Genomic DNA, 26,033 nt, shown 5'->3' on the forward strand with positions numbered 1-26,033 from the left:
AAAATGAACACATAACATTATCTGTCACATGGGGGTGATGTCACTCTTAACAAAAGGTGAGAAATTTAGAAAACTCCAAAGTTACAAAGAATCAGTGCCACATCACATCTGCCAATGTAGACTGTATGTTTTCTTAGAGAGTCTGACCTCTCTTTGCTCACTCGAACCTAGACTTTGAAACATGTCCTATAGCATATGCTGGCCCCTTGGTGTCTTTTCAGATGTCAAGAGGACAACTCGTGAGGTGGAGGGCAATCACCCCGTGTGGAATGAGGTAAAACACATCAGGGCAAGCCCAGATGAGACCATGACAAGCCCAGCATTCAGGCTGGATCCAGACTGACTGTGCTCAGAAGTCTAGGGAGGGGACAGGGGCCTCCTCAGCCTTCCCATGGCTGGAGCATCTTGCCCTGTGAGCAGCCTCTGTGCTGAGAAGGCTGTGTGGGGTCTCAGGGCCACTGCAACCACAGCTGCTCAGAGCTTCCTCCCTCACCCTAGGGAGGGACTCAGCTTGTCCAACCAGCCATCCTGATGTTCCCAGAGACAGGGCTCACTCTGCAGGATCCCCTCTCATCTCCCATCCATCCTCGTCCCACCACCTGATTCCCAAGCCCCTTAACTACTAACAAGCCCCCAGTATAGCAGCTAAGCTCTAGGAGCTCAGGGAGGATGCCCAGTTCCTGGGTGAAGGTAACAAATGCCTCCTCTTAGGAAACTGGACTTGAGGGGGAGTCCTCAGTTCAAGAGAAACCCAGTGCCAGACCTTCACCTGCATCTTTTCTCATTTCCTAGAAGGATGGGAAGGGGGCGGGGTAGAGGGAGGGTACTGACTTCTCCGTGGCTCCCCTAGACGCTCATCTGGCACCTCTGGAACCACCCCCTGCAGAAGGACTCTTTCCTGCAAATCACCCTTCGAGACATGGGTTCAGTGAAGAAGGAAAGGTAAGGCTTCCCCAGAGAGAGGCAGGAGGAGCCTGATTCTCTGACCAAAGCTACAGCAGATGCTGTGTCTCCAGTCTCTAATCCATAACTCACTCAGATGCAAGGACTAGAACCCACTCTAGACAGCTAATACCAAAAAAAAAAAAAAAACGGTATCAAGACTAGGATTATAGATAGACAGATCAAACAGAATTAGGAAACCGGGGACTCAGGAGCTTTCTGTCTCTTTTGAACACACAGGATCTCAAACCTGTTTCTTTCTGCCCAACACTGGTTTCTCATCACAGCCCCATTCCAGTGCCCTACTGAGACTGAGCTATGGCATCCCAGGTCAAAATTCCTAGGACAGAGAATTTGATTGGCCCAGTTTTGGTCAGATGCCCACCTCCTGGTCCAATCAGCTGTTCCTTAGCACAGGTCCTGTTCCAGAGGAGCGTGGGAGCAGAGCTTCTGGAAAGGGGCTGAGCACAGCATGGCAGAGCCAGTAACTAGGGTGCCCACTGGCAAGGAAGCCCCCAAGCCAGTTCCCAGAGAGTTGCGAGTCCTGCGCCCTCTCGTGGGTGCTCCGCATCACCGCATCCTTCTTCTGTCTGGACAGCACAGCCTCAAGGAGGGAAAAGACATCCCCGGGGTAAAGCTATGCCTGAGACTGAGAAGGACACCTGGCTCAGGCTCTCACACCTGCTCCCTGTCTCCCCAGGTTCATTGGCATGGCCACAGTACTGCTCAAGCCCTTGGTGAAAAAACCAAGAAAGATCCTTTTTGTGAATGACCTAACCCTGCTCAACCATTCCATGATGCCCACAGAGGTGAGTCAGGCCCCAGGGAGGGTGGCTGAAGGAGTGGGGGGCAGCTGATGAAGCTGGGCCATGCACTGCAGCAGTATCTCAGTGTCCCCCCCCAACCAAGAGAACATTTTCTACCCTGGGGGACCCATCACACTTGTCATCATCTCCCCGAGTTACATGACGCTCTCCATGTACCGACTCACCTCTACCCTTCATCCACCCATTGAGATCAGTATTCAGCCAATTGTCTGCAGGTGTCAGCAACTGTGCTAGGTCTGGGATACAAACTTGAACGAAGCCCACATGTATTGTCACTCACATGGCAAGCACTCCAGCACATGTGTACTGGGGTCTGTAAAGCTACTTCACTGAGGTCAGGAGGGAAGGAATGATTTCACTTGAGAGAAAATGAAAGGCTTTACAGAGGAGGTGATGAAGACCAACCAGATGAGAATAAGCAAATGCGATTTATTCAGAGCTTGCTATTAATATATAACAAGGGGCTTCCCTGGTGGCTTAGTGGTAAAGAATCTGCCTACAACGGAGGAGACACGGATTCGATCCCCGGGTCAGGAAGATCCCCTAGAGAAAGAAATGGCAATCCGCTCCAGTATTCTTGCCTGGGAAATCCCATGGACAGAGGAGCCTGGTGGGCTATAGTCCATGGGGTCACAGAAGAGTCGCACGACTTCGCGGCTAAACAACAACAACAGATATAACAAGGGAGTCAGCACTTGGATTTGACAGAGACGCAAAGCCAGGCAGAGGAATGAGAAAACTCAATGGTAGAAAAAAGGGAAGACTTCAGGTATGTCCTGATGGGAGGCTGTTGATGTGAGGGGAGCTGTAAGTGGACCAACTAGAAGCTGAGCACCCTATGTGATTGCTTAGGGGTATATATTTGGCTTTCTCCCGTTGGCCCTGAGCTAAAAGTGGGAACAAAATTAAGGGATTCATCGGTTATTAATCAAGTCCTGGCTGTTTGTCGCTAGAGCTGGTGGTCTGACTTTCTATAGGTCCGACTCACAGCAAACTGACTTCCTGGGCTGGTTACTGTAAGTATCAGGTTCGTTTCCTGAGCTGATTGCTACAGAGTGTAGGTCAGAGTTCCACTTTTATAGATTAAAAAAAATTTTTTATGTGGTTTTATTTATTTATTTTTGGCTGTTCTGGGTCTTGGTTGCTGTGCAGGCCTTTTCTCTACTTTTTCTCAACTAGAGAGTAGCAAGGGCTACTGGTTGCAGTGTGAAGGCTGCTCATTGCAATGGCTTCTGTGGTTGCAGAGCACCAACTCTAGGGCACTGGCATTTCAGTAGTTGCTGCTCCCGGGCTCTGGAGCACAGGCTCAATAACTGTGGTGCACGGGCTTAGTTGCTTCTCAGCATGTGGGATCTTCCTGGACCAGGGGTCAAACCTGTGTCTCCTGCATTGGCAGGAGGATTCTTAACCACTGAGCCACGAGGGAAGCCCTATAGATGGTTTTTAAGGAGAGCCGTGGTGGCTCAGATGGTAAAGAATCCACCTGAAATTCAGGAGACACAAGTTCAGTCCCTGGGTTGGGAAGATCCCCTGGAAGTGGGCATGGAAACCCACTCCAATATTCTTGCCTGGGAAATCCCCATGGACAGAGGAGCCTGGTGGGCTGTAGTCCATGTGGTCGCAAAGAGTCAGACATGATGGAGCGACTAAGCACAGCAGCACATGAGTTTGCCCAATGGATAGGAAAGAAAGACAGCCCCTGGCAGGAATATAAGGTGCTTGTGTGGAGGCTGGAGGGACAAAAGGCAGCCTGGCATGTTCTGGAGGGTGGGCTGCCTGCACTGGGGGAGGGGCCGAGAAGGCCTGACTGTGGGAGAGCGGAGATTGGGCAGCGGCCAGAGGCCGGAAGGAAAGGGCCTTGCGGGGTTTACGCAGATACGCTGTGACTTTACTCTGATAGTTTAGGGCACTTAGGGCGTTCAGGGGTCAATTCTGACGATGGCTGAGCAGTGAGGGCGCTTGGAGGCAAGAGGTCAATTGGGTGTTTGCTGGAGTTCCCACAAGGTGTCATGAGATGTTGGGCTAGCATCAGTGGTTCTAGACTGGTCCCAAGTCACCTCTCTCTCCTCCCCACCCTGCGGCATTCTGTTCTGTCACCACCACTGCCGCGCGCCTCCTCTGTTCTTCAGCCCCGTCCGCAGTGACCCATTGCTCTCTCCCCATCAGTTCATGACCTGCCTACACCCCAGACTGCACAGTCCCCCCGGTGGGGCCCTGTGCCGTGGTCAGCATCACTCCACCCAGGATGGCTGGGTGTGAGTCCTGCCAGGATGGACCAGGTTCCAGTGCCATGATCTTGCCGGGGATTGCAGGATCTTACAGCTCCCTGCCTTTGCCTTGCAGTGCACTGTCACCTTACAGGCAGCCCTTATGACCTACAAGGATATCGAGAAGATCGGTATGTACTTCCACGGGGCTGAGCCCTGCACTTCTCCAACTGTAGCAGGATGGGCTCTTGGGGATCTTGGAGACCCAAGCCTTGAGGCCTATAGGATTGTGAGCTCTCCAGACACCTCCCCAGTATGTCTACTTGTCACCGTAGACATAAGACTCAGCCTCCAAGGGGCTGCAGAGAGAGGCAAGGATGACCGTTCCCCAGAGCATGCCCCGCCCATGTACAGTGAGGCCAGGGGTACCGAGGGTATGTGGGGACCATGGAGGGTTCTGGAAGGGCATGTGCCCTTGCCAGGGCCTCTTGGCTGTGATTTTAGTTAGCACTGGGGACACTGGGGACAGAACGATGAAAGGGGGGACATGCCCCCAAGTATCCTGCTCTCCCCCATGAGAGCCCACCCTGGGCTGTTTCCCCAGGCGATGAAGACCTCCTGGCCATAACAGCTCAAGAGGTGGCCAAGCAGAAGCTGATGTTTCCCAGCGCCACAGTGCACAAGGCTCTGTCCCCAAAGCCTCAGCACTTCCAGGTGAGGCCCTTCACTGAGTCTCAGGAGAGCAGAAGAAGCACAGATCATAGATTCAACTGCAGAGAAGTTTAAAATGTTCAGTGCCTACCAACACAGCATTGTAAATCAACTATTCTCCAACAAACACTGAAAAAGTAAAATAAATTAATACCATTATGGTAAAAAAAAAAAAAAAGCAAACCATAACATGAATGATTATTTTTTAATTTATTGAAACATGTTTTATGTACCAGAATATGGTGTTTCTTGGTAAATATTCTGTGCACACTTAAGAATAATTTGCATTCTGCCACTGCTGGATCAAATAGTCTATAAATGTCCATCAGGTCAAGTTGATTGATTGTTGTTGTTCTTTAGTCTCTAAGTCACGTCCAATTCTTTTGCGACTCCATGGACTGTAGCCCACCAGCCTCCTCTGTCCATGGGATTCTCCAGGCAAGAATCCTGGAGTGGGTTGCCATTTCCTTCTCCAGGGGATCTTCCCGACCCAGGGATGGAACCCAGTCTCCTGCCTTGGCTGGTGGGTTCTTTACCGCTGAGCCACTGGGGAAGCCAAGTTGATAGATGGTGCTATTCTAATGTAATGATGATTTTCTGCCTACCTGTTATATCAATAGAGAGAAGAGTTTTTGCTTCTTTCTCTTTATACCTCTATCAGCTTTTGCTTCATATATTGTGAAGATCTGTCATCAGGGTATAAACAAAAATGCTTATAATCTTTATATGTCCTCGTCATTAACTGGTGCTTTTATCACAATGAAATACACTTCCTTAGCTCTGGTAACAAATAAATAATTAAATAAAAATAAATAAAGTGTTCAGTTCTGTAAAAAGATCACAAGTATAAAAGACAAGATACTGGGACTTCCCCGGTGGTCTAGCGGCTGAGACTCTGCACTCCCTGTGCAGGGGCCCCAGGTTCAATCCCTGGTCGGGGAACTAGACCCACATGCCGTAACTGAGACTTGGTGCAGTCAAATAAATATTCAAAACAAACAAAACGGAACAACAGCAACTGAGAAATGTTCGACCCTATTCTGTAACAAGTCCCTCCCATTCAGTAAACCCTGTGTCCACACAAAATGAAAAGGCAAAGAGGAGGTGACAGTTCCCTTAGGAAGAAACAGAGGGAACCAGAGCCTTCTCAGGGCTTTGGGGCCCCTTTCTATCGGCAGTAGATGCTTCTTACCAGAACATACTGTTCTTTCAGAGAAGAGTCCCCCTTGACAAATAGGAGCCGGGACCCCCAAAGTCAGTTTCCCCTGGTCTCTCCCCTGCAGGTCCGAGTGCAGGTGTTTGAAGCCCGGCAGCTGATGGGCAACGACATCAAGCCAGTGGTGAAGGTAGTCATCGGAGGCCACCAGCACCACTCACGGATCAAGATGGGGAACAACCCTTTCTTCAATGAGGTGGGTGGCCCATGCCCTTCGGAGCTGAATGGGGTACTTGGGTCAAAGGGGCCGGCCGAGGGCTAGGCATTTCCTGCTGGTGGATGGCAAGCTTGCTCCCCGACTCTGCTGCTTTCATTTGTTTGTCCCACAAAACTGGGCACAGATGGTCAAACACCACGGAGAGCATAGCACGTGGACACATAGGTGATGACGATGGGGCAAGACTGCAGTGGACAGGGATGTGAGGGGACAGAGATCTGGGGAGACAGGAATCTGGGGGGGCAGGGCCTGGGGGATAAAGATCTGGGAGGGCCGCTGATGCAACCAGAAAGCGCAGGCCCCATGTAGAAGTGATAGCAATCCGGCCCCATCACTTCGTGGCAAATAGAAGGGGGAAAAGTGGAAGCAGTGACAGACTTTCTTTTCTTGGGCTCCAAAATCACTGCTGATGGTGACTACAGCCATGAAATTAAAAGACACTTGTTCCTTGGAAGAAGAGCTGTGACAAACCTAGACAACTTCAATGTCTCTGTATTAAAAAGCAGAGGCATCACTTTGCTGACAAAGGTTTGCATAGCTGAAAGCTATGGTTTTTCTAGTAGTCAGGTACGGATATGAGAGTTGGACCATAAAGAAAGCTGAGCGCTGAAGAATTGATGCTTTCAAACTATAGCGCTGGAGAAGACTCTCGAGAATCCTTTGGATTGCAAGAGGATCAAACCAGTCAATCCTAAAGGAGATCAGTCCTGAATATTCATTGGAAGGACTGATGCTGAAGCTGAAGCTCCAATACTTTGGCCACCTGATGTGAAGAACTGACTCATTAGAAAAGACCGTGATGCTGGGAAAGATTGAAAGCAGGAGGAGAAGGGGACAGCAGAGGATGAGATGGTAGGATGACATCACCGACTCCATGGATGAGTTTGAGCAAGCTCTGGGAGTTGGTGAGGGACAGGGAAGCCTGGCGTGCTGCTGTCCATGGGGTCACAAAGAGTCAGACACGACTGAGCGACTGAACAACAATGCTGACTTTGCCGCCGCTGGGGCCTCCCAACCTGGCATCATGATGGATGCAATAAGAACTCCATAAATAGGCACTGAATTAATTTGTGATTAGACCACCAAAGAAAAAAGAGAAGCACAGTGGGGGCAGGGAACAGAGGGTGGAGAGGACTCAGAAAAGTCTCCTGAAACCTTGAAGGAAGAGTCTACCAAGGGAAGAGGGACAAGATGGAGAAAGATAATTCAGGAAAAAGGAATTGTGTTCTCAGAGACCTGGAAGGAAGAAACAGTAGGGCTGGTTGGCAAAACTAGACATGGGTGGAGCTGGGATGGGGGGCTGGCTGTAGGTAAGCCTGCAAAACGTGCTGGGGCCTCATCTTGGATGGGACTTGAGAGCCATGGAGGGACTCAAGCAGCAGAGTGACAGGGCCAGGTCTGCTCTGGGGGGAGGAGGTTCTGGCTGCACCAGGGAGTGGGGGTGTGGTGGACAGACAGGGCGATCTAGGGAGAGGTGGACACTTTCATCTCCGTCCCAGGGCAGTTTGATGGGCTCTGAGCTGCTCCCAGGCCCTCCAGGGATCCCCTACACCACGCTTTTCTGGATAAAAAATCCTTTAGAACCTGGCGGGTCTCTGCTTCTGCAAGCAGAACACGTGGGTGGTAAGGAGCTGAAGGTCACCGGAATGGGCAAACGAAGGCAGAAGTCTCTTAGTTGGAGGCTTCAGGCTTGCTCAGTCCCTGGGGGATGTGATGGAGACACGTTTCCTACTCCCATCCCCACCCCCTCCCATTCTCTCTACTTCAGATCTTCTTTCAGAATTTTTATGAGGCTCCTATGAAGTTCTTCGATGAGATTATCTTAATCCAGGTGAGGAGCCAGGCAAGACGGGTTCACTTTTCTTGTCCCACCTCAATTCTGAAAAGTTCTTCACTCCCCTCCAGCCCCATCTGTAGAGATAGAGTCACATCGGATGGTCTTTCTGACCCCAAGGCAGCATCTCTGCCACCTTCTTCACCCTAGCAGCCAGACGCCCGCCCGATCCATCCATCCATCCATCCATCCATTTATTCGTTCATTCAATGAATGTTATGAAATGCCAACTGATAGGCCCTGAGCTTAGCTCCAAGGTGAACAAAGCAACCCTTTCCCTTGTACCAGGATTTTCATGCCACCAAAGGACCCCTCAAACGTCCCTTCCAAATGAGACGTTCCATTCTCCGACCCCAGGGAGCCCAGTAACAATGAGGAACTTGTATTTATCAAATGCCTCCTATGTGTCCAGCATGGGGCTAGTGAGAGTAAGGCTTCTCCCTTGAAGAGTTCTTAGGAAACAGCCAAGACAGGATGCAGAGGAGAAAGCTGAGAGCAAGTTTGCTTTGTGGAGACCAACGGAATTGACCTCTCGGATCAAATTCCTCATCCTGAAAGTGGGACTAAAAATCTGAGCTTCTCAGGGCTCCTCTGAGAATTAAATGAGAAACACTACTTGGAAGTGTCAGTCATTAGGAAGTTGAGTCAGTCCTGGAGAGCCCAGATGTACCCTACCGATTCCTCCCATGTGGGGTTTGGGAAATCGGGGTTGTAAATAACAAATCTTTCTGGGAACTCCCTGCAGGTGATGAATTCCTCAGTGATGAGATTCAACGCAGAGATCGGGAGATTCCAAGTGAGCACTGGATGGAGGAGGAGGTTTGGTGAAATAGTTACAGAGACCCACCCAGGGCTACTTGCCCCAGGCTAGGGAAAAGGACTTGGATTTTCATTCAGGAAGATCCAGTTGTTGATCCACCTACCCACTGGGTGATTTAGACAAGTTATTCGGAGCCTCTACTTGCTCATCTGTAAAATGGGGATAGTAACATACTCAACCCACAGGATTTTTGTGAGGATTAAAGTATGTAACATTTATGAGAGTGCTGGGTTCCACCTTGATTCCCCCACACTTTGAATATTTATGGACACAGCTCACATCTCTGTCTCCAAAAAATGGAAACAGAGGATCCAAAAGGTCAACCAGTTGTTGGAAAACCTGGAGAAAGACTGCCCCTGAGGACAGAGTGAAAAGATTTGCTTTGGGAAAGATCCAGGTTGAGAAATGAGGAACGTTCACTCAATCATGAAGGGCTAACCAAAAGGTAGGGTTGCCAGATTAAATCCAGGAGGCCCTGGAAATTTTTAATCTTAAACAACAGGTACTTTTTAAATGTAAGTATGTCCCCAATATTTCATGGCTCTTCATGAAATATTGCTGGGGACCTACGTTTACCAAAAAAAAGGTCGTTATTTATCTGTAATCCTAATTTAAACTGGCATCTGTATTTTTATTTGCTAAATCTGGCAACTCTTGGGAAAGGGCCCTACCCTTGGGAAAGGCAAATTTAGGACAAGTCAAAGGAAGGTTTCTTTCTCACAACTTGTAATAAGCATGTGAGTTTTCATAACCTGCCCCTCCCCCAACTAACTCTCAAAGATGCAGCACAGGCCTAGGAATTAAGAGATTCTAGAATGGTTGGGGATCTCTGAGTTGGGCAGATCTCCTGGAGTAGAAAATGGCAACCCACTCCAGTACTCTTGCCTGGAGAATCCCATGAACAACAGAGCCTGGTGGGCTACAGCCCATGGGGTTGCAAAAAGTCTGACATGACTGATTTAAAATTGATGGCCCGAAACTGCAATTGCTTTGTACCAACCTAAATATTTTGAATCCAATCTCAGACATATCATTTTACTTTAAAATATTTCATTACCTATTTCAAAAACATACAGACTTTATTAAGCATAATTAAATATAATGACAACATCTAAACACCTTTCTAATTCCTGGCTAGCACTAAATATCTAGTCAGTGTTCAAATATCCCTAATTGTCTCATGAATTCCTTCTACAGTTTATTCAAATCAGGATCCAAACCAAGTGCACGTATTGCAGTTGATCAAAATGTATTTTTAGGTGTATTTTATTCAGTTGGTCCTGCACCCTAATTTTCTTTGCATTTCTTTTTCTTTTTTTACTATTTATTCAGCTGCCTTAGGTCTCAGTTTGGCACTCAGGATGTTCATTGTGTCATGCAAGCACTTTCAGAGTAGCTTGCAGACTCTAGTCATGATATGAGGGCTCAGTAATTGTGGCTCACGGGCTTGGTTACCCCACAGCACATGAGATCTTAGTTCCCCCACGAGGGATCGAACCTGTGTTCCCTGTATGGTAAGGTGGATTCTTAAGCACTGGACCACTCGGGAAGTCTGGTCGTTTATTTTTTGAAGCAACTGGATAGTTTGTTCTGCAGAGTTTTCCCTCAGTCTGGATTTTGCTGACTGTACCTCCAGCGGCTCACATCTCAGGATCCTCCGCCCAGGTATTTGCTATCTAGAGGCTGGATCAGACTTAGGTCAATTATTTGGCAAGATGACATCACCTACAGGCACAGAATGACTGCCGGTCTCTTTTTTTTGTTGTTAACAGCTATTGATGATCACTGCCTAGATCTATTGCCCATTAGAGGTGAATAAGTTTTGTTTTGGTTTGTTTTCTTCCAGCTTTATTGAGATATAATTGACATACAATGATATATAAACATTTTAAATGTATAATTTGATACATTTTCAAATATGTATTTGAAACCATTATCACAATCAAGATGATGAGCATAGCGACTTCCCTGGTGGTCCAGTGGTTAAGACTCTGCACTTCCACTGCAGGGAACACAGGTTCGATCCCTAGTCGGAGAGCTAGGATTCCACATGCTTCAAAAAACCAAAACCAAAACTGAAGCAGTGTTGTTACAAATTCAATAAAGACCTTAAAAATTGTCCACATCAAAACAAGCAAACAGAACATCTATCTCCCAGGGAAAGAGGAAAACCCATAGTCTGTTGGCCAGCTCCTCAACCATCCTCTTCCCCAGGATGGGATAAACACTTTCCTCCACAGGCGTAGGGAAGGACAAGGCCGTGTTTGTCAGCGTGCTGGTGGTGGTCAGGGTCCTTTCAACCCAAACCTCCTTACTTACTAGTTGTAAGACTTTGGGCTCTTGGCTCAAACTCAACATTTGCCTCTGTAGAGTGGAGATTACAGTGGGTCAACTTCCAGGTTGCTGTAAAGATGAAAGGAGCCAGGGCGGGACAAGTTCATGAAAGCCGACTCATTGGAAAAGACTCTGATGCTGGGAAAGACTGAGGGCAAGAGGAGAAGGGGCGGCAGAGGATGAGATGGTTAGATAGCTTCACTGCGTCAATGGACATGAGTTTGAGCAAACTTCGGGAGATAGTGAAGGACCCAGAAGCCCGGCGTGCTGCAGTTCATGGGGTGACAAACAGTCAGACACGACTTAGCAATGCGACAACAACAAAGTACATGAATTGTCATCAAGCTGGTTGGTTGTTACAAATATTGGCTGGAGACCCTAACTAGTCCTTTCTCTACTCCTGTGTTTTCAGACAGATATTGGGTTCATCTACAACTGTCCAGGTAGGTAACCATTGGTGGAAATGTGAGTGTCTTCTGAGAAAAAGCAGTCAGGTGCTGAAATCATCTCAAAATTCCTGTGTACTCAACATGGGGGACGGGGAGAGGGTGTGAGTTGTTTTCTGTACTTGACAACATTTGACTGTACTTCATGGCTTTTGCTTAATGATACTGTACTTTATGGTTTCCCCAATGGTTCATCGGGTAAAGAATCCGCCTGCCAGTGCAGGAGATGCAGGTTTGATCCCTGGGTTGGGAAGATTCCCTGGAGTAGGAAATGGCTTCCCACTCCAGTATTCTTGCCTGGAAAATCACATGGACAGAGGAGCCTGGCGGGCTACAGTCCATGGCATTGCAAAGAGTCGGACACGACTGAATGACTAAGCACAAAGAAGTGAGTCCCATTTCCCTCTGCCCCTGGGTGGAAACCAGAATATATGAGACACTTTTCCACACAGCTGCCCCCACTACAGAAGCAAAGACTGGTTCCAGGGGAGATGGGGGGACCTGGAGGCTGGTCTCCCACGGGCCCTCTGCCTCTCCAGGTCACACACTCCTGAGGAAATGGCTTGGCCTCTGCCAGCCAAACGAACGCAACAGTGGTGTGAGAGGCTACCTGAAAGTCACCATCTGTGCCCTCGGTGTGGGAGACCAGGCACCGGTGAGGCTGCCCCCCACGCCTCAGGAGCACTTGTTAGCCTGGCTGCTTCCGTGGGTGACCACCCCCAACCCCCAAGCAGCCACCGCTCTTCACAGGCTTTCCCTGTTCACTGTGTTGCTTCCAGGCTGCCCATCCCCACCCCAACCAACCAGCCGAATCTGGTGGCCTGTGACCTCCTTGTGACTCTCTCCAGGTCGACCAGAAACTGATCTATAGGGTTGACGACACGGACACCCGGATCTTCAAGTCGTCGGTGGTGCCCATCAGCATAGCCTACCTTCAGTTCTTCATCTACTGCGCCGAGGACCTCCACCTCAGTCAGTCGGGGCAGGGGCGGGAGTAGCCCTGAGCTTCCCTACCGGGGACCACCTTGGTTTCTCATAGGGCTCCCCAGTTCCATTTTGACCTTAAGACTTGGGGTTGGGGGAGGGGGAGGCTGAAACCCACCGAGAATGGTTTTATGAAGGCGCCTTTAAAATGGGCCACGCGCCCCTGACCTGTCCTTAATGCCCATAGTCAAGGTTCCTTGTGCCAGCCCCCACCCCGGTTGTGTGCCAGGACACACAGTGGCACAGGGGAACAGAGTGAAAGTGGGAGGGGTCTGCCCAGGGGGCATAAAACCAAATTATGACGGAGGGTCTTCATTAGGAGGTCCTGTCTCTACTCCATCTCCTCCTCCTGAAAAAATAATGCTGCCACAGAAATCTTTTAACTTCTTATTCTTAGAGAAACACTACTCTGTGAGTCCTATGTTGGAGGTAGAACTAATTGGGGAAAAGGTAAGCATAAAAACGGTCTGAAGCTTAGAGACATTGGCACCTAGAAAAAAATAGCATGGAGGAAAGGACTGGGTCGGAGGCCAGGACCCCAGGAGTCATATCCCATTTATGAGTGATGAGACTCCATGGGACCAGGGAGGGTCTCTGTGAAGGTGGAGGCCGTGGCTTAGTCGGCCCGTTTCCCAGAGCTGTGCCTAGTGCCTTGAGGGGAGAAGATGCCCACCGAAAACCAAACATCGAAATGCAGAGATGAGTGGACCAGTGAATGAGACAAGTCCGCAAGTGCACACCGCTGAAACTGTCACTGAGCCCTTGAACCTCAGTCTCTGCATCTAGACATGGAGGTTCTGGGCGAGAGTAATGTTCCCTGAAGCTCTCTGAGCACATGCTGATGGATGTCATGGGCAAAAAAAAAAAAAAGGACCCTGTGTTCCAACTTGGGGAATTCTGGGCTGAAATTAAGTAGATTTGTCTCAAGATTCATCGAGCATCATTTCTACCATATCTTACCTATTAGAAGAAGTCATTAAATCTAGCCAGACAAATGGGGAGGGAGATAGTGTCCACCTTTTGAAGGCGAGCATACCAAAGAGCGTGTGGACATATTTTAAGAGCACCACACTGAGTACTTATTTCCCAGTGAGTGGTTTGGTACTCTGGAAGTAGGTGAGATACTGTTGGGTGGGAGAGGCACACGTATTTTCAGAAATGTTAATATTTCTATATTTTTCTTAGAGTGTATGAAAAAGTTTAACCAGTCCAATTAACCCTTGATTTTACCAACATGATTGCTTGGAATAAGGCTAGGGTTAAAAATAAAGTCAAGTGATACTTTGAAAAGGAGTATGCCATCAGAATCATTGTTGCTGACTATTTGTTGGGATTTTAGAATTTCTCTAACAAAAGTAACATGTTTGCACTCATGTAATAGAGTTAGTAACCCTCTATTTCAGAGAAGGCAATGGCACCCCACTTCAGTACTCTTGCCTGGAAAATCCCATGGATGGAAGAGCCTGGTAGGCTGCTGTCCATGGGGTCGTGAAGAGTTGGACACGACTGAGCGACTTCACTTTGACTTTTCACTTTCATGCATTGGAGAAGGAAATGGCAATCCACTCCAGTGTTCTTGCCTGGAGAATCCCAGGGACAGGGGAGCCTGGTGGGCTTCCATCTATGGGGTCGCACAGAGTCGGACACGACTGAAGCGACTTAGCAGCAGCAGCAACCCTCTATTTAAAAGTTAAATCAATTGAAAGCTGATTTGAGGGAAAATATGAAGGAGTCTGGATCTAGATAGCTACTCAAAGGACTGAAGTTGTAGCTGATAAGAAGTTGTCAAAGTGTCTTTGGACCAGGGACTCCCATGACCAGCTCTGTGCTGCAGACAGGGTCCACCCGTAGGCTGGACCAGAAGGCCTGGGAGGTGAGGCCAGTGGAGGGAGGCTGGACTGATATTTCTTTGGGATATTCCCAGCTCAAGACACATGTGCAGACCCAAACCGAGAGCCCGATATGGAACCAGATCCTGACCTTCCGGATTCAGGTATTGCTTTTTCATCACGCTTTCTCTTCCTCACCCCCCACAAACAGAAGGGGTCTTTGTAAGGGGCGTGTGATGGAAGTTAGGGGTGGGAGGGGGCAGGGGGTTCTGCTTTATAGGGAGCATGAGGAAGCCCGGGACATATTACAGTGAACTTTACTTGAAGTGAATGGGGGGAGTTCCCTGGTGGTCCAGTGGTAAGGACTCCACACTTTCACTGCTGATGGTCTGGGTTCGATCCCTCATCAGGGAATGAAGATCCTGCAAGTGCAAGCTGTGCTGTGAAGCCAAAAAAAAAGGGAAACCAATAAATGACCTAGATGATTTCAACTAGTGATCAAGTTCAGGTTAGAAAAAAAGTGAAATGAATGGGCCCTAAGACTAAACTTTCCAGAAAGCTTAAACATGCCCTTTCACTTAAAAAAAAAACACTTTCAAGACCCATTTTAAATTGTACTATGCATTTTCTTATCTTCTAAGCAAAGTGCCCTGATTATAGTTGTATCTCTTTGTTGACGGCTTTAGAGGCGCTGCAAGAGCATAGTTATGTACTGGGCTATGTGCAGCGTGGGGCTGTTTGTGACTATATTGAATGGTGTCAACAGGGTGGGGCTTTTAGTCTGATTTCTACAGCTTTCCAGTCCTTCTCAGTCACCTGTCAGCAGTGTGCATGCCAGTTTTCTCCAAGCCCTGTGAGAGCTTTGACTGACTTTTGACTCCCTGCCAGGCTTGTAAAAACTGTGTGTAAAATAAGAGTCAGCAATCTGAGAGAGGACTTGAGCACTCTCGTGTGAGGGTGTAGAACTTTGTGTGGCACTCGTTTGGCTGCCCAGAGAGCGTTTCACTGTCCTTTAACCTTACATTGGAAAAGACCCTGATGCTGGGAAGGATTGCAGGCAGAAGGAGAGAGGGTGGCAGAGGGAACCTGGTGTGCTGCAGTCCATGGGGTTGCAAAGAGTTGGACACCACTTAGCAACTTGACACCACCACCACCACCAACATATCTTACATTTGTGTGATGTGAAATTAGCAAAGGAGATCCCCTCTTTCTTTCTGTGGACCCTTCTCCCTGCTTCTCCCAGAAACGTCTCCATCTACTTCTCTGTGAGTCAGCATTTTTAACTGTTTGTCTTCATCCCTACCTTCTTGGGTGATTTTCTAGACTCTTAAAGAAGGACCTAGTCCTTTCCACGCCCTTGCTCTCTCCCCCTGTGCTGGCTGTGATGAGGCTCAGGACAGGAATCCTCGGATGCTCTGTGGATGCTCAGGCCTTGGATGTCCTTGCTCATGTTCAGCTTCCTCCAGGCTTGGAAAACAGTGGAGGAGGGGCAGGCCCCCCCATCCCTGAAAAAGGCCTTTCATGTTTGAAGATGTCCAAACATCCCCAGACTCTCACCCATTTCCTGTAGATGCAGTCTCTCTCTAGAGCTGGGGCTGTTTGGGGGGCGGCCTGACTGTTGCAGGCAGTTCAGTCACTAAGTTATGTCCAACTCTTTGCAGCCCCATAGACTGTAGCCCACCAGGCTCCTCTCTCCATGGGTTCTCCAGGCAAGAATACTGGAGTGGGCTGCCATGCCCCTCCTCCAGGGGATCTTCCTGACCCAGAGATTGAACCTGGTCTCCTGCATTGCAGCCAGTCTCCTGCATGGCAGGTGAATTCTTTACCAACTGGACCACCAGAGAAGCCCTTCTGCCTGTCGCCAACCTTCTGGACCTCCCTGTGAAGTGGCAGGATGACCACTTGCACAGTCAGTGGCGTCTGAGATCAGCTGGTCAGGGCCCGAGCAAGGCAGGCTGCAGGGGGCACTGCTGACAATGGTCTGTGCCAGTTAGCAGTTCAGGGGCCCCCAGACAGGAGGGGAATCAAAACAAAGAACTGGGAAAGGGGAAGAGAATTCTCAAAGATGGATGAAAATATGGTTCCACCAATTTGTAGGGTTTGGTGCTTTGGAAGACCTGGGTGCCCAAGGGCCCCCCTCTCTCCACTTCCAGTGTCCTTCCTTAAGCAGGGTGATCTCATGGCTTACTAAACAGCTGCTCGGTGGGAAAGCCCTTTCTTTTTATATGTATTTTAATATATTTATTTATTTGTCCACACTGGGTCTTCGTTGTGGCATGTGGGCTCTAGTACCCTGACCAGGGGTTGAACCCGGGCCCCCTGCATTGGGAGCACAGAGTCATAGCCACTGGACCACCAGGGAAGTCCATGGAAAGTCCTTTATTTCCCCTGCTCCCCTGACCCTCAGCCGCTACGGCAAGGGGCAGAGGACAAGGGGAGTGGAGAACAGAGGACCCCAACCATGCCCATGAACAGGGGATGTGTGAGGATGGAGGGCCCACCAGGCTCAGCTAGTGGAGCTGAAATCAACCATGTGTCAGAAGCTTGGGTTCCATCCTGGTTCTGTCCCTCTCTGGGCCTCAGTCCCCCTCAGTCAAGAAGGATGGTCACACCTCGCTGGGTTATGGCAGAGTGGGCAGGGCTCTGCATGGTGCACAGGAACTTCAGGACCTTGGCCTCTCTGTGCCTCTGTGTTCCTGTCTGAAAATGGGAATGATTACAGCTCCTGGCTTCTGGAGTTGTTGGGGGTAGGGGTAAGGGTCACTGAGGTGATCCACATAGACTTTCAGGGCAGTCTGGGGACAATGGAAACCCTCCCCAGAGTGGCAGCTATTGTTACTCTCTGAAGAGACAGATGTCCTGCTGTTTAGAGATGAACTGCCAGGGAATTCTGTGCTGGTCCATCAGCTGGGACTCTGTGCTCTCACTGCTTCGGGCCCTGGGTTCAATCCCTGGTTGGGGAACTAAGATCTGACAAGCCACCCTGAGTGGCCAAAAAACTTTTTTTTTAATTTAAATAGTAAATAAAGGTTAACTGCTAAATGTGAGGAAGTCTTTTGAGGCCTGCAACATCCCCGTGAGAGGCTTGGTAAACCTGCCTCCAGACTGAAGGGCCATGTAAGGACTGCAGTCATGGACTCCATGGTTGGGTAGACCCACATCTCTCGGTTCCTGGAGCTGATGCAATGAGGGACCATTTTTAAGAATGGGAATATAAAATGATCATGGGACATAGTCTGAGGCCTTCCCCAGGCCCTGGCAAAGGGCCTACACAGTGGAGAGCCCCCAGCTAAAGGTCCATAAGCCTCAGTGGTCCCTCTGGGCTCACTGGTAACAGAGCCAAACCTTGACCCAGACTCAGGACTTCCCAACTGCTCCCAGTCTCAGCAAAGACCAGGCCATCTGGGCAGGCACCCACTGCCCCTCTCACTTGCCCTTTGCAGCTTCCCTGCCTCTCCAGCTACATCAAGTTCAGAGTCTTGGACTGGTGAGCAACTGGGTGGGGGCTGGAAGACATACCAGGGAGGAGGAAATCAGAACCGGGCTGGGGACTCTACCTGCAGGGTGTGTTTCTCTCCAGCCCCAGGAACAGGTGCAATGATGAGATCGGGACGGTCAGCCTGTCCCTCAACCAGATCTCGTCCACTGGAGCTGAAATAGAAGGCAAGCAAGCCCCCTGTGCCCTGCCTCCTGCACCTCTCCCACCCGAGCCTGCCCTCTCTCACCCCTTTCCCCTTGCAGGAATGTACTCTGGCTTCCTACCCTGCTTTGGCCCCAGCTTCTTGACTCTCCGTGGGGGTAAAAAGGCCCCTTTCAGGATGAAGGAAGAAGACCCTGTAAGCTTCTTATGTCAGCTCTAGGGAATAGTGGAGGTGAAATCAACCATGTGTCAGGCACCAGGGCCTGGGAGATGCCTGGGGAGGCCCAGGCCCTGGTTTCTGTCCATGACACTCCAGTAGAGGACTCGAAGCCTGTATACAAAGGGCCACAGAAGCCCGAGGCATGTGCTGTGACCCAAGAAAGGAGCAGATGGAGTGCTCTGGGCATTCACTAAGGAAGGGGCATTGAGACGAGACCTCAGGTAAGAGATTGGGCAGGGGGAAAGGTCATGGCAGCAAAAGAAACAGCACAGGTAAATGTGGAAGAGCACTGGGTTATTCAACACTGGTGATAAGGGGGGTGGGATGGATTGGGATTTTGAGATTGATGTATATACATTGCCATGTATGAGATAGGTAACTAATGAGACCCTACTATATAGGACAGGGAACTCTACCCAATGCTTTGTGGTGACCTAAATGGAGAGGAAATCCAAAAAAGGGGGGATATATAGTTTGCCTACAGCATAAACTAACACAATATTGTAAAGCAACCATCCTCCAGTAAAAATTTAAAAGAGAGAGAGAGAGAGGATGGCAGTAAACACCAGAAAGCCAATGGGCAAAAGAAGAGAATGGGGCTGGGAAGGCCTCTGAGTGAGGAAGAGCCTCAGAAACCAAGACCTCAATGCCTTTAGGAGCCTCTCCCACACTCACTCCATCTCTCATCTCTGCTGCTCTTTCCTGGGCCTCATTGGTTTCTACCACAGTCTGGCCTCCCTGATGGGAACAGGGCCATGGTAGCCTCTAATTGGGAAGGCCAAGGAAGCATTCTAATTGGCCTTCCTAGGTCATGTGTGCTCCCCTTGGACCAATCACTGTTGCCAAGGGGGCAGGGCTTGTCCTGATTGGCCAGCCTGGGATAATTTAATAGTTACCACAGTCCCTTCCAAGCAGAAAGGGTTTACAGGACCAGGGCAATTTTGGTGGGCCTGGAGATAGAATGAAGGAAGAGGAAGAGGAGGCCTCAGGTGTGGAAGAGGGCTCAGGGCCCAGAGGTTTCCAGGCATGGCCAGGACTGGAGTTTCTGGAATTCCTCCCTGGGACTGTGATCAGCCCAAGGCAGAAAGTTACAGAACAACTCTGTCTTTGCTACAGAGGTTTCAGGAAAGACTTTTCCTGCTTTTTTCTCTCATTCCTTTTCCTACTGTTTTCCTTCCTATTACCATAGAATATTCCCAACATTGTCAAGGATGGTTTAGCTTATCGAGGCCGGGTCTTCCTGGAGTTAATCACCCACATCAAATCCCGTCAAGAAGCTAAGATGAAGGATCTCTCCCTAGATGTGATCAGCGTAGAGGTAACCACAGGAGACAGGTAACCCAGGAAGAGAGACCCCTTCTGCCTGTCTCTAGTCTCCTCTGGGTCCCATCTCTGACATTGCAAGAAGCCCTGGGTCAGGAGTGGAATGCTCTTTTTGAATGTATGGGATGTTTCCTCAATCCAGCTGAGTCTTTTTTAAATGAATTTTTTGATGTGGACCATTTTTAAAGTGTTTATTGAATTTGTATAATATTACTTCTGTTTTACATTTTGATGTGTTGGCCACAAGGCATGTGGGATCTTAGCTCCCGCTCAGGGGTTGAACCCACACCCCCTGCATGGGAAGGGGAGGTCTTAACCACTGGACCACCAGGGAAGTCCCTCCACCTGAGTCTTTACTAAGCCCCAGTGGGGGCTTCCTGCTGTGCCAAATCCCAGGAGGTCAATGGACCCAGTAAAGACAAGGTTTAGATTTAACAGACATGCAATCTAGTTAAGGAGAAATGATGTTCTAAGGAGTCTGCATTTCTTCCTGAAGGCCAAGGAGGACCACTGAGGCAGGAAGGGACAGGAGGAGCCATGTCAGAAATAGATTTGTTGTTGTTCAGTCGCTAAGTTGTATCTGACTCTTTGTGACCCCAAGGACTGCAGCATGCCAGGCTTCCCTGTCCATCACTATCTTCTGGAGTTTGCTCAGACTCATGTCCATTGAATCGGTGATGCCACCCAACCATCTCATCCTCTGTCACCCCCTTCTCCTCCTGCCCTCAGTCTTTCCCAGCATCAGAGTCTTTTCCAATGAGCTGGCTCTTCCCATCAGGTGGCCAAAGTACTGGAGCTTCAGCTTCAGCATCAGTCCTTTCAAGGAATATTCAGGATTGATTTCCTTTAGAATTGGCTGGTAGTCCTTGTAGTCCAAGATACTCTCGAGAGTCTTCTCCAACACCACATTTCAAAAGCATCAGTTCTTTGGAGCTCAACCTTGTTTATGGTCCAACTCTCACATCTGTACATGACTACTGGAAAAACCATAGCTTTAAATGAAAGTAAAATTGGGCCACCCACTTACTCAGGAGACATGGGGACACAGTCACAGGGGAGGAGAGCTGGAGAGGAGAGAGCAGAGACCCTTTGGAAACAATGGTCAAAGTCACTGACCAACAGGAAAAAGAAGTGAGGCCAACGCCCATCTTCTGCCTCAGGTTGGGAGGTGGGGGTCAGACATGGGCTCCCTGAAGGGAGAGCAGGTCTAGGGAGATGATTGTGGACTTAAAGAAATATTCACAACCTAAAAGTTGAGAGTTATATTTTATTCAGTGGAATTTTTAGGACTTCAGGCCCTGGAGGCAGCATCTCAACCCTGAGAGAACTGCTCTGAGGAGGCAAGAGGGGAGCCAGGTCATGTAGAAGTATTACAACAAAGAGCAGGTAGTCTGAACATCAAAAGATCATTGTTAAAGGAAAACCAGACATCTCAAGTTAAGGAATTTAGGTATTTTCTATGTATGGGAAGATGCAAGAGTCTGGCCTCATTCCTTTGATATGCACCTCACCTGTCTGGGGCCGGTATCCGTGTTTTCACATCCTGAGTTTCCTCAGGGTTCACCATGGGGAATGGCTGCAGTCTGATGGCTGCTAGATGGCAGATAGTCTTTCCTTCCTGAGTTCCCTCAGGGCTCACCAGCTCACCATCAGGGGTGGCAATTGCTAATGACTGTGATGTGTTTTGTTTACCAATATGGCAGGAAATATTCCATTTATCATGATGAATCCCATCTTTGACCCGTGCTTGTGAGACACCCACGGGGACCAGTCCCTAAGCCTGCTAGATAGAGACATTTGTCATCAGCACACCAGGATCTACCCAAGATTATGGAGGAATTGCCCTGGGAGTGTAGATGGAATGAAAGGAGAAGGGACCTGAGGTTGGATCCCATTGAGAATCACAGCCTATGAGATTGCAGGGAAAAGGAGGGGGGTTGCAGGGAGATGGAGAAGGAGCTGGCAAAGGGGAACACTGGGGCAGCCTCTGGAGGGGAGAGTTGCAGAAAGGAGAGAGCAGAACAGTCTGAATGTGGCAGACAGAAAAGCTGAGGACCCAAAAGTGTGTGCTGGTAATGAGGAAGGCACCAGTAGCCTTGGGTCAGGAGAGAAGCCGAAGGCGGGAGGGAGAAGTTATTTATGGTGCATAGAGGCAAGTCTAGAGAAAGTTGGCTGCAGGGACTTCCCTGGCAGTCCAGTGGTTAGGGCTCCGTGCTTCCACTGCAGGAGGCATGGTTCGATTTCTGGTCCTGATCGGGGAACTAAAATCTTGCGTGCCATGCAGCACCACCAAAAAAATAAAACTTGGCTGCAAAGTCAAAGGAGACAAGATCAGGTCCTAGATAAATAGGGGCTCAGAGGAGAGAGGGAGGGTTATTTATTAAGGCAGGAGAGATTTGAGTTAGTGAACAGAATGGGAGAATGCAAAAGTAGGGCAGTGGTTGGCAACAGAAATGAGAGAGGGGCTCATGTGACAGACAGAGGACCTGAGAAGATGGGCTCATGGTGGGGGGACAGGGCTTGAGAAAAGCCAAGAGCAGATGTGCACGTGTATGCACCCTCTACCACACAGTCCCGCCCACACTCAGTCTCATCCAAGGGAGGTGTTTAGACCAGAAGAAGAGGGGTGGGGCAGGCCAATTCAGAGCCTAGACGGACCAGGAGAAGACCTTCCTGCCTGGCTTCAGGAAGAGAAGACCAGGGCTGGCTGGGTGGAGGGGCCAGGTGATAGAAGTCATGGGAGGAACTTCCCTTGATCAGCCACGTGAGTTGGAGTCAAGGCAGAATTTTGAGAGAGGGCAGGAGTTCAGGGATGGCCTGGCTCACACTGAATGAAAGAAACCGGGCACCTCATGCTTGCCTCCCTGCCTGTCTCTATAGCTTTGTTCATCCCTTGACTCATGCTGGGGATGTTGGGGTTATTGTTTTAGAAGCACCAGAACCGACAGAAGTATGGGCTGTGCGTCATCTTCCTTTCCTGCACCATGATGCCTGACTTTAAGGACCTGATCCAATTTGAAGTCAGCATTGGTCACTATGGAAACAAGATGGACCTGAGTTACAAGCCTCTCGTCTCAACCACACAGTACAGCCCAGTGATATACGATGGTAAGAGTCAGATCCAATTGAAGGGTAGAGAGAAACCACTGCGTGTCCGGCTCTGGATTGGCCCTTTTAAGGTTTTCAGCCCAAGGAACATTCACAGACATTGTTAACCCACGTTAGATGTGAGGAAAGTGAGCTTCGGGGAGGTAAAGTCACCTGTCAAACACTGCACAGCTAGTAGGTGGTGAATCCATAACAAGAGCTGCAACTGGGTTTTGACTTCCAGCCCTTCTCTACCATGCTTTCCACACCACAGCTTCTCAATCCCATCTTCTCTCCTACTACTCTGAACCACCCTCATCCAGCCATGCATGGATCAGTTGTATGGTGTGTGAATTGTATTTCCCCCAAAAGAGCTGCCCACCTTCTATCTATCCATGAATCCACTTATCCGTGCATTCATCCATTCAACTACCAACCATCCACTGTCCCGAATACCCAACCAACCACCCATCCGCCCACCCATCTTTTCATCTAATATATGCTCACTGGACTTTTATTGGGCACTATAAGGTTCCCAAAGTGTGGTCCCTGGGCCAGCAGCATCACCTGGGAACTGATAGAAATGCACATTCTTGGCCTCACCCCAGATCTACAGAATCTGAAAACAGAACAGCAATCTGGGTTTCAACAAGTTGTCCAGGTAAGGGGCGGCATGCTAAAGTTTGAGGACCATGGCTCTAGACACTATCTCATCTTTGTCAGCTTCACCCTCTTATCATGCGAGAGCTTTTCTGTGCATCCCACTTGTCTGCCTGTTTTTTTAATAACAGCTATTTTGGGGGAAATACAATTCACACACCATACAATTAATCCACGCAAAGTATACAGTTAAACAGTTTTTAGTATTCACAGAATTGCGCTATGATCACTGTGATTAGTTTTACAACATTTTTATCAGTCCAAAAAAGAAACCCTGTACCCAATAGCAGTCATTTGCTATTTCTCCTCTAATTCCCCAACCTTAGGCAACCACTAATCTACTTCCTGTCTTATGTGTGTCCAGCTGTTTGCGACCCCATGGACTGTAGCCTCTGTCCATGGAATTCTCCAGGCAAAAATACTGGAGTGCGTAGCAATTCCCCTTCTCCAGGGGATCTTCCCCACCCAGAGATCAAACCTGGGTCTCCCACATTGCAGGAAGATTCTTTACCATCTGAGCCACATGGGAAGCCCCTCCTCTGGTGCTTCCTATTCTGGACATTTAATATACATAGAATCAATGTATGGTCCTTGATAACTGCTGCTTTCATTTAGCATAATGCTCGCAGTTCAGTTCAGTTCAGTCGCTCAGTCGTGTCCGACTCTTTGCGACCCCATGAATCGCAGCACGCCAGTCCTCCCTGTCCATCACCAACTCCCGGAGTTCACTCAGACTCACGTCCATCCAGTCAGTGATGCCATCCAGCCATCTCATCCTCTGTTGTCCCCTTCTCCTCCTGCCCCCAATCCCTTCCAGCATCAGGGTCTTTTCCAATGAATCACCTCTTCGCATGAGGTGGCCAAAGTACTGGAGTTTCAGCTTTAGCATCATTCCTTCCAAAGAAATCCCAGGGCTGATCTCCTTCAGAATGGACTGGTTGGATCTCCTTGCAGTCCAAGGGACTCTCAAGAGTCTTCTCCAACACCACAGTTCAAAAGCATCAATTCTTCGGTGCTCAGCTTTCTTCACAGTCCAACTTTCACATCCATACATGACCACTGGAAAAACCTTAGCCTTGGCTAGACGGACCCTTGTTAGCAAAGTAATGTCTCTGCTTTTCAATATGCTATCTAGGTTGGTCATAACTACATGTTTTTAAATTATGAAATATATACAAAAGTATATTAAATGCATATGTGTAGTTTAAAATAAATAATAAAATATGTACCTGTGAAGTCATCACCCAGATTAAAAGGCAGAAAATTTTCTTAGAAAGGAAGAAAATTATCTCAGCATCTTAGAAGTTCTCTGTATGCTCTTTCCAGATCCACTTACCCAAGAAATAACCACAACCCTGAGTCTCATGATAATCACATCCTTGCTTTCCTTCGTTATTTTTACCACCTATGCATGCTACCTTAAAGAGCATACTGTTTTTGCATTTTTATATACATGGAAACTTTCAGTCTGTATTCCTCTGTTTTGCATTTTTTCTCAATATTAAATTTTTATATTGGTATGTATAAATGAAGTTCATTTTCATATCTGTGTATATTCCATTGTAAGATTATGCCACAAATTATGTGGTATACGTAGACATTGAGGTTTTATCTTTTTTCTACAATAATAATGTTGCTGTGAACATTCTTGTACGTATCTGTCGGTCACAAGTGTAAGACTTCCTCTAAATTATATACCCAGGAGTGGAAGAGAAATTCAAAGCAAAAGTAATTATATCCAATTACACTCTAATCAGCGTGGCATGAGAGTTCTTATTACTCTGTGTTCTCACCAGGACTTGACCTTGCCTAGCCTTTTCATTCCTGCCAGTCTGGTGGGCATGTTACAAGATCTTGATTTACAATTTCCTGATTATAGGTGGAGGTTGAGCAGCTTTTCGTATGTTTACAAATATTTGTCTTTCCTCGTCTGTAAAAAGTCTATCGAGATCTTTTATCTATTATCCTCAGTTGTCCAACTCTTTGTGACCCCGTGGACTATATAATCCATGGAATTCTCTAGGCCAGAATACTGGAGTGGGTAGCCTTTCCCTTCTCCAGGGCATCTTCCCCACCCAGGGATCGAAGCCAGATGTCCCGCATTACAGGAGGATTCTTTACCAGCTGAGCCACCAGGGAAGCCCAACTATTAGCTATTGGCTCTACTTTTCTTATTGATTTTTACGTTATTTTTTCTGGGAATAATCTTTTGTCAGATGTGAGTATGTTCTAAATATCTTCTCTAAGTTTGAAGCTTTTCATTCTCTTAATGGTGGCTTTATATTTTTTATTGAGGTATTATGAAATATAAGATGCACAGACTTTCAGTGAGTTGGATGAATTTGGGCTCATTCAAGTTCATCTGGGTTTTTCTGTAACGTCTTATGGAAAAACTCAAACATTTTGACCAGCCCAATATATCCACATACACATCATGGACAGAAATTTCCATCATCCCACAGAACTGCCACGGGCCTTTTTCCAGTTAACCTCCCCAACCGCTGGGGGCAATCAATGCTTTGCTTTCTATCACTGTAGACTTGTTTTGCTTGTTCTGCAACTTCATGTAAATGAGATCATACAGATGGTACCCTTTCTTTTCCTATAGCTTCTTTAGCTCAGCCTAGTATTTTAGGTGGTGGCTCAGGGGAAAAGAATCCGCCTGGAGATGCAGGAGATGCAGGTTCCATCCCTAGTCTGGGAAGATCTCCTGGAAGAGGAGATGGCTACCCACTC

General features: G+C 48.4%; 1 protein-coding gene across 4 annotated transcripts in view; it reads left to right on the forward strand.

Moving 5' to 3' along the window:
• The window catches only part of FER1L5 (fer-1 like family member 5), a 53,931-nt gene that overhangs the window by 1,166 nt on the left and 26,732 nt on the right, over positions 1–26,033 (forward strand). For 3 of the 4 annotated variants that reach the window (XM_070798213.1, XM_070798214.1, XM_070798216.1), the window contains exons 2-18: positions 222–274; positions 851–942; positions 1,643–1,751; positions 4,113–4,167; positions 4,581–4,690; positions 5,971–6,099; positions 7,889–7,951; positions 8,700–8,750; positions 11,521–11,551; positions 12,094–12,209; positions 12,403–12,526; positions 12,936–12,988; positions 14,463–14,531; positions 17,811–17,854; positions 17,948–18,203; positions 19,417–19,545; positions 22,481–22,658. In XM_070798213.1, the coding sequence (XP_070654314.1) occupies positions 222–274; positions 851–942; positions 1,643–1,751; positions 4,113–4,167; positions 4,581–4,690; positions 5,971–6,099; positions 7,889–7,951; positions 8,700–8,750; positions 11,521–11,551; positions 12,094–12,209; positions 12,403–12,526; positions 12,936–12,988; positions 14,463–14,531; positions 17,811–17,854; positions 17,948–18,203; positions 19,417–19,545; positions 22,481–22,658 (1,662 nt within the window). The remainder of the gene's footprint in view (positions 1–221; positions 275–850; positions 943–1,642; positions 1,752–4,112; positions 4,168–4,580; positions 4,691–5,970; positions 6,100–7,888; positions 7,952–8,699; positions 8,751–11,520; positions 11,552–12,093; positions 12,210–12,402; positions 12,527–12,935; positions 12,989–14,462; positions 14,532–17,810; positions 17,855–17,947; positions 18,204–19,416; positions 19,546–22,480; positions 22,659–26,033) is intronic. The other variant, XM_070798215.1, reaches the window with a different exon arrangement.

Source organism: Bos indicus, chromosome 11, assembly GCF_029378745.1.
Source record: "Bos indicus isolate NIAB-ARS_2022 breed Sahiwal x Tharparkar chromosome 11, NIAB-ARS_B.indTharparkar_mat_pri_1.0, whole genome shotgun sequence".
NCBI lineage: Eukaryota > Metazoa > Chordata > Mammalia > Artiodactyla > Bovidae > Bos > Bos indicus.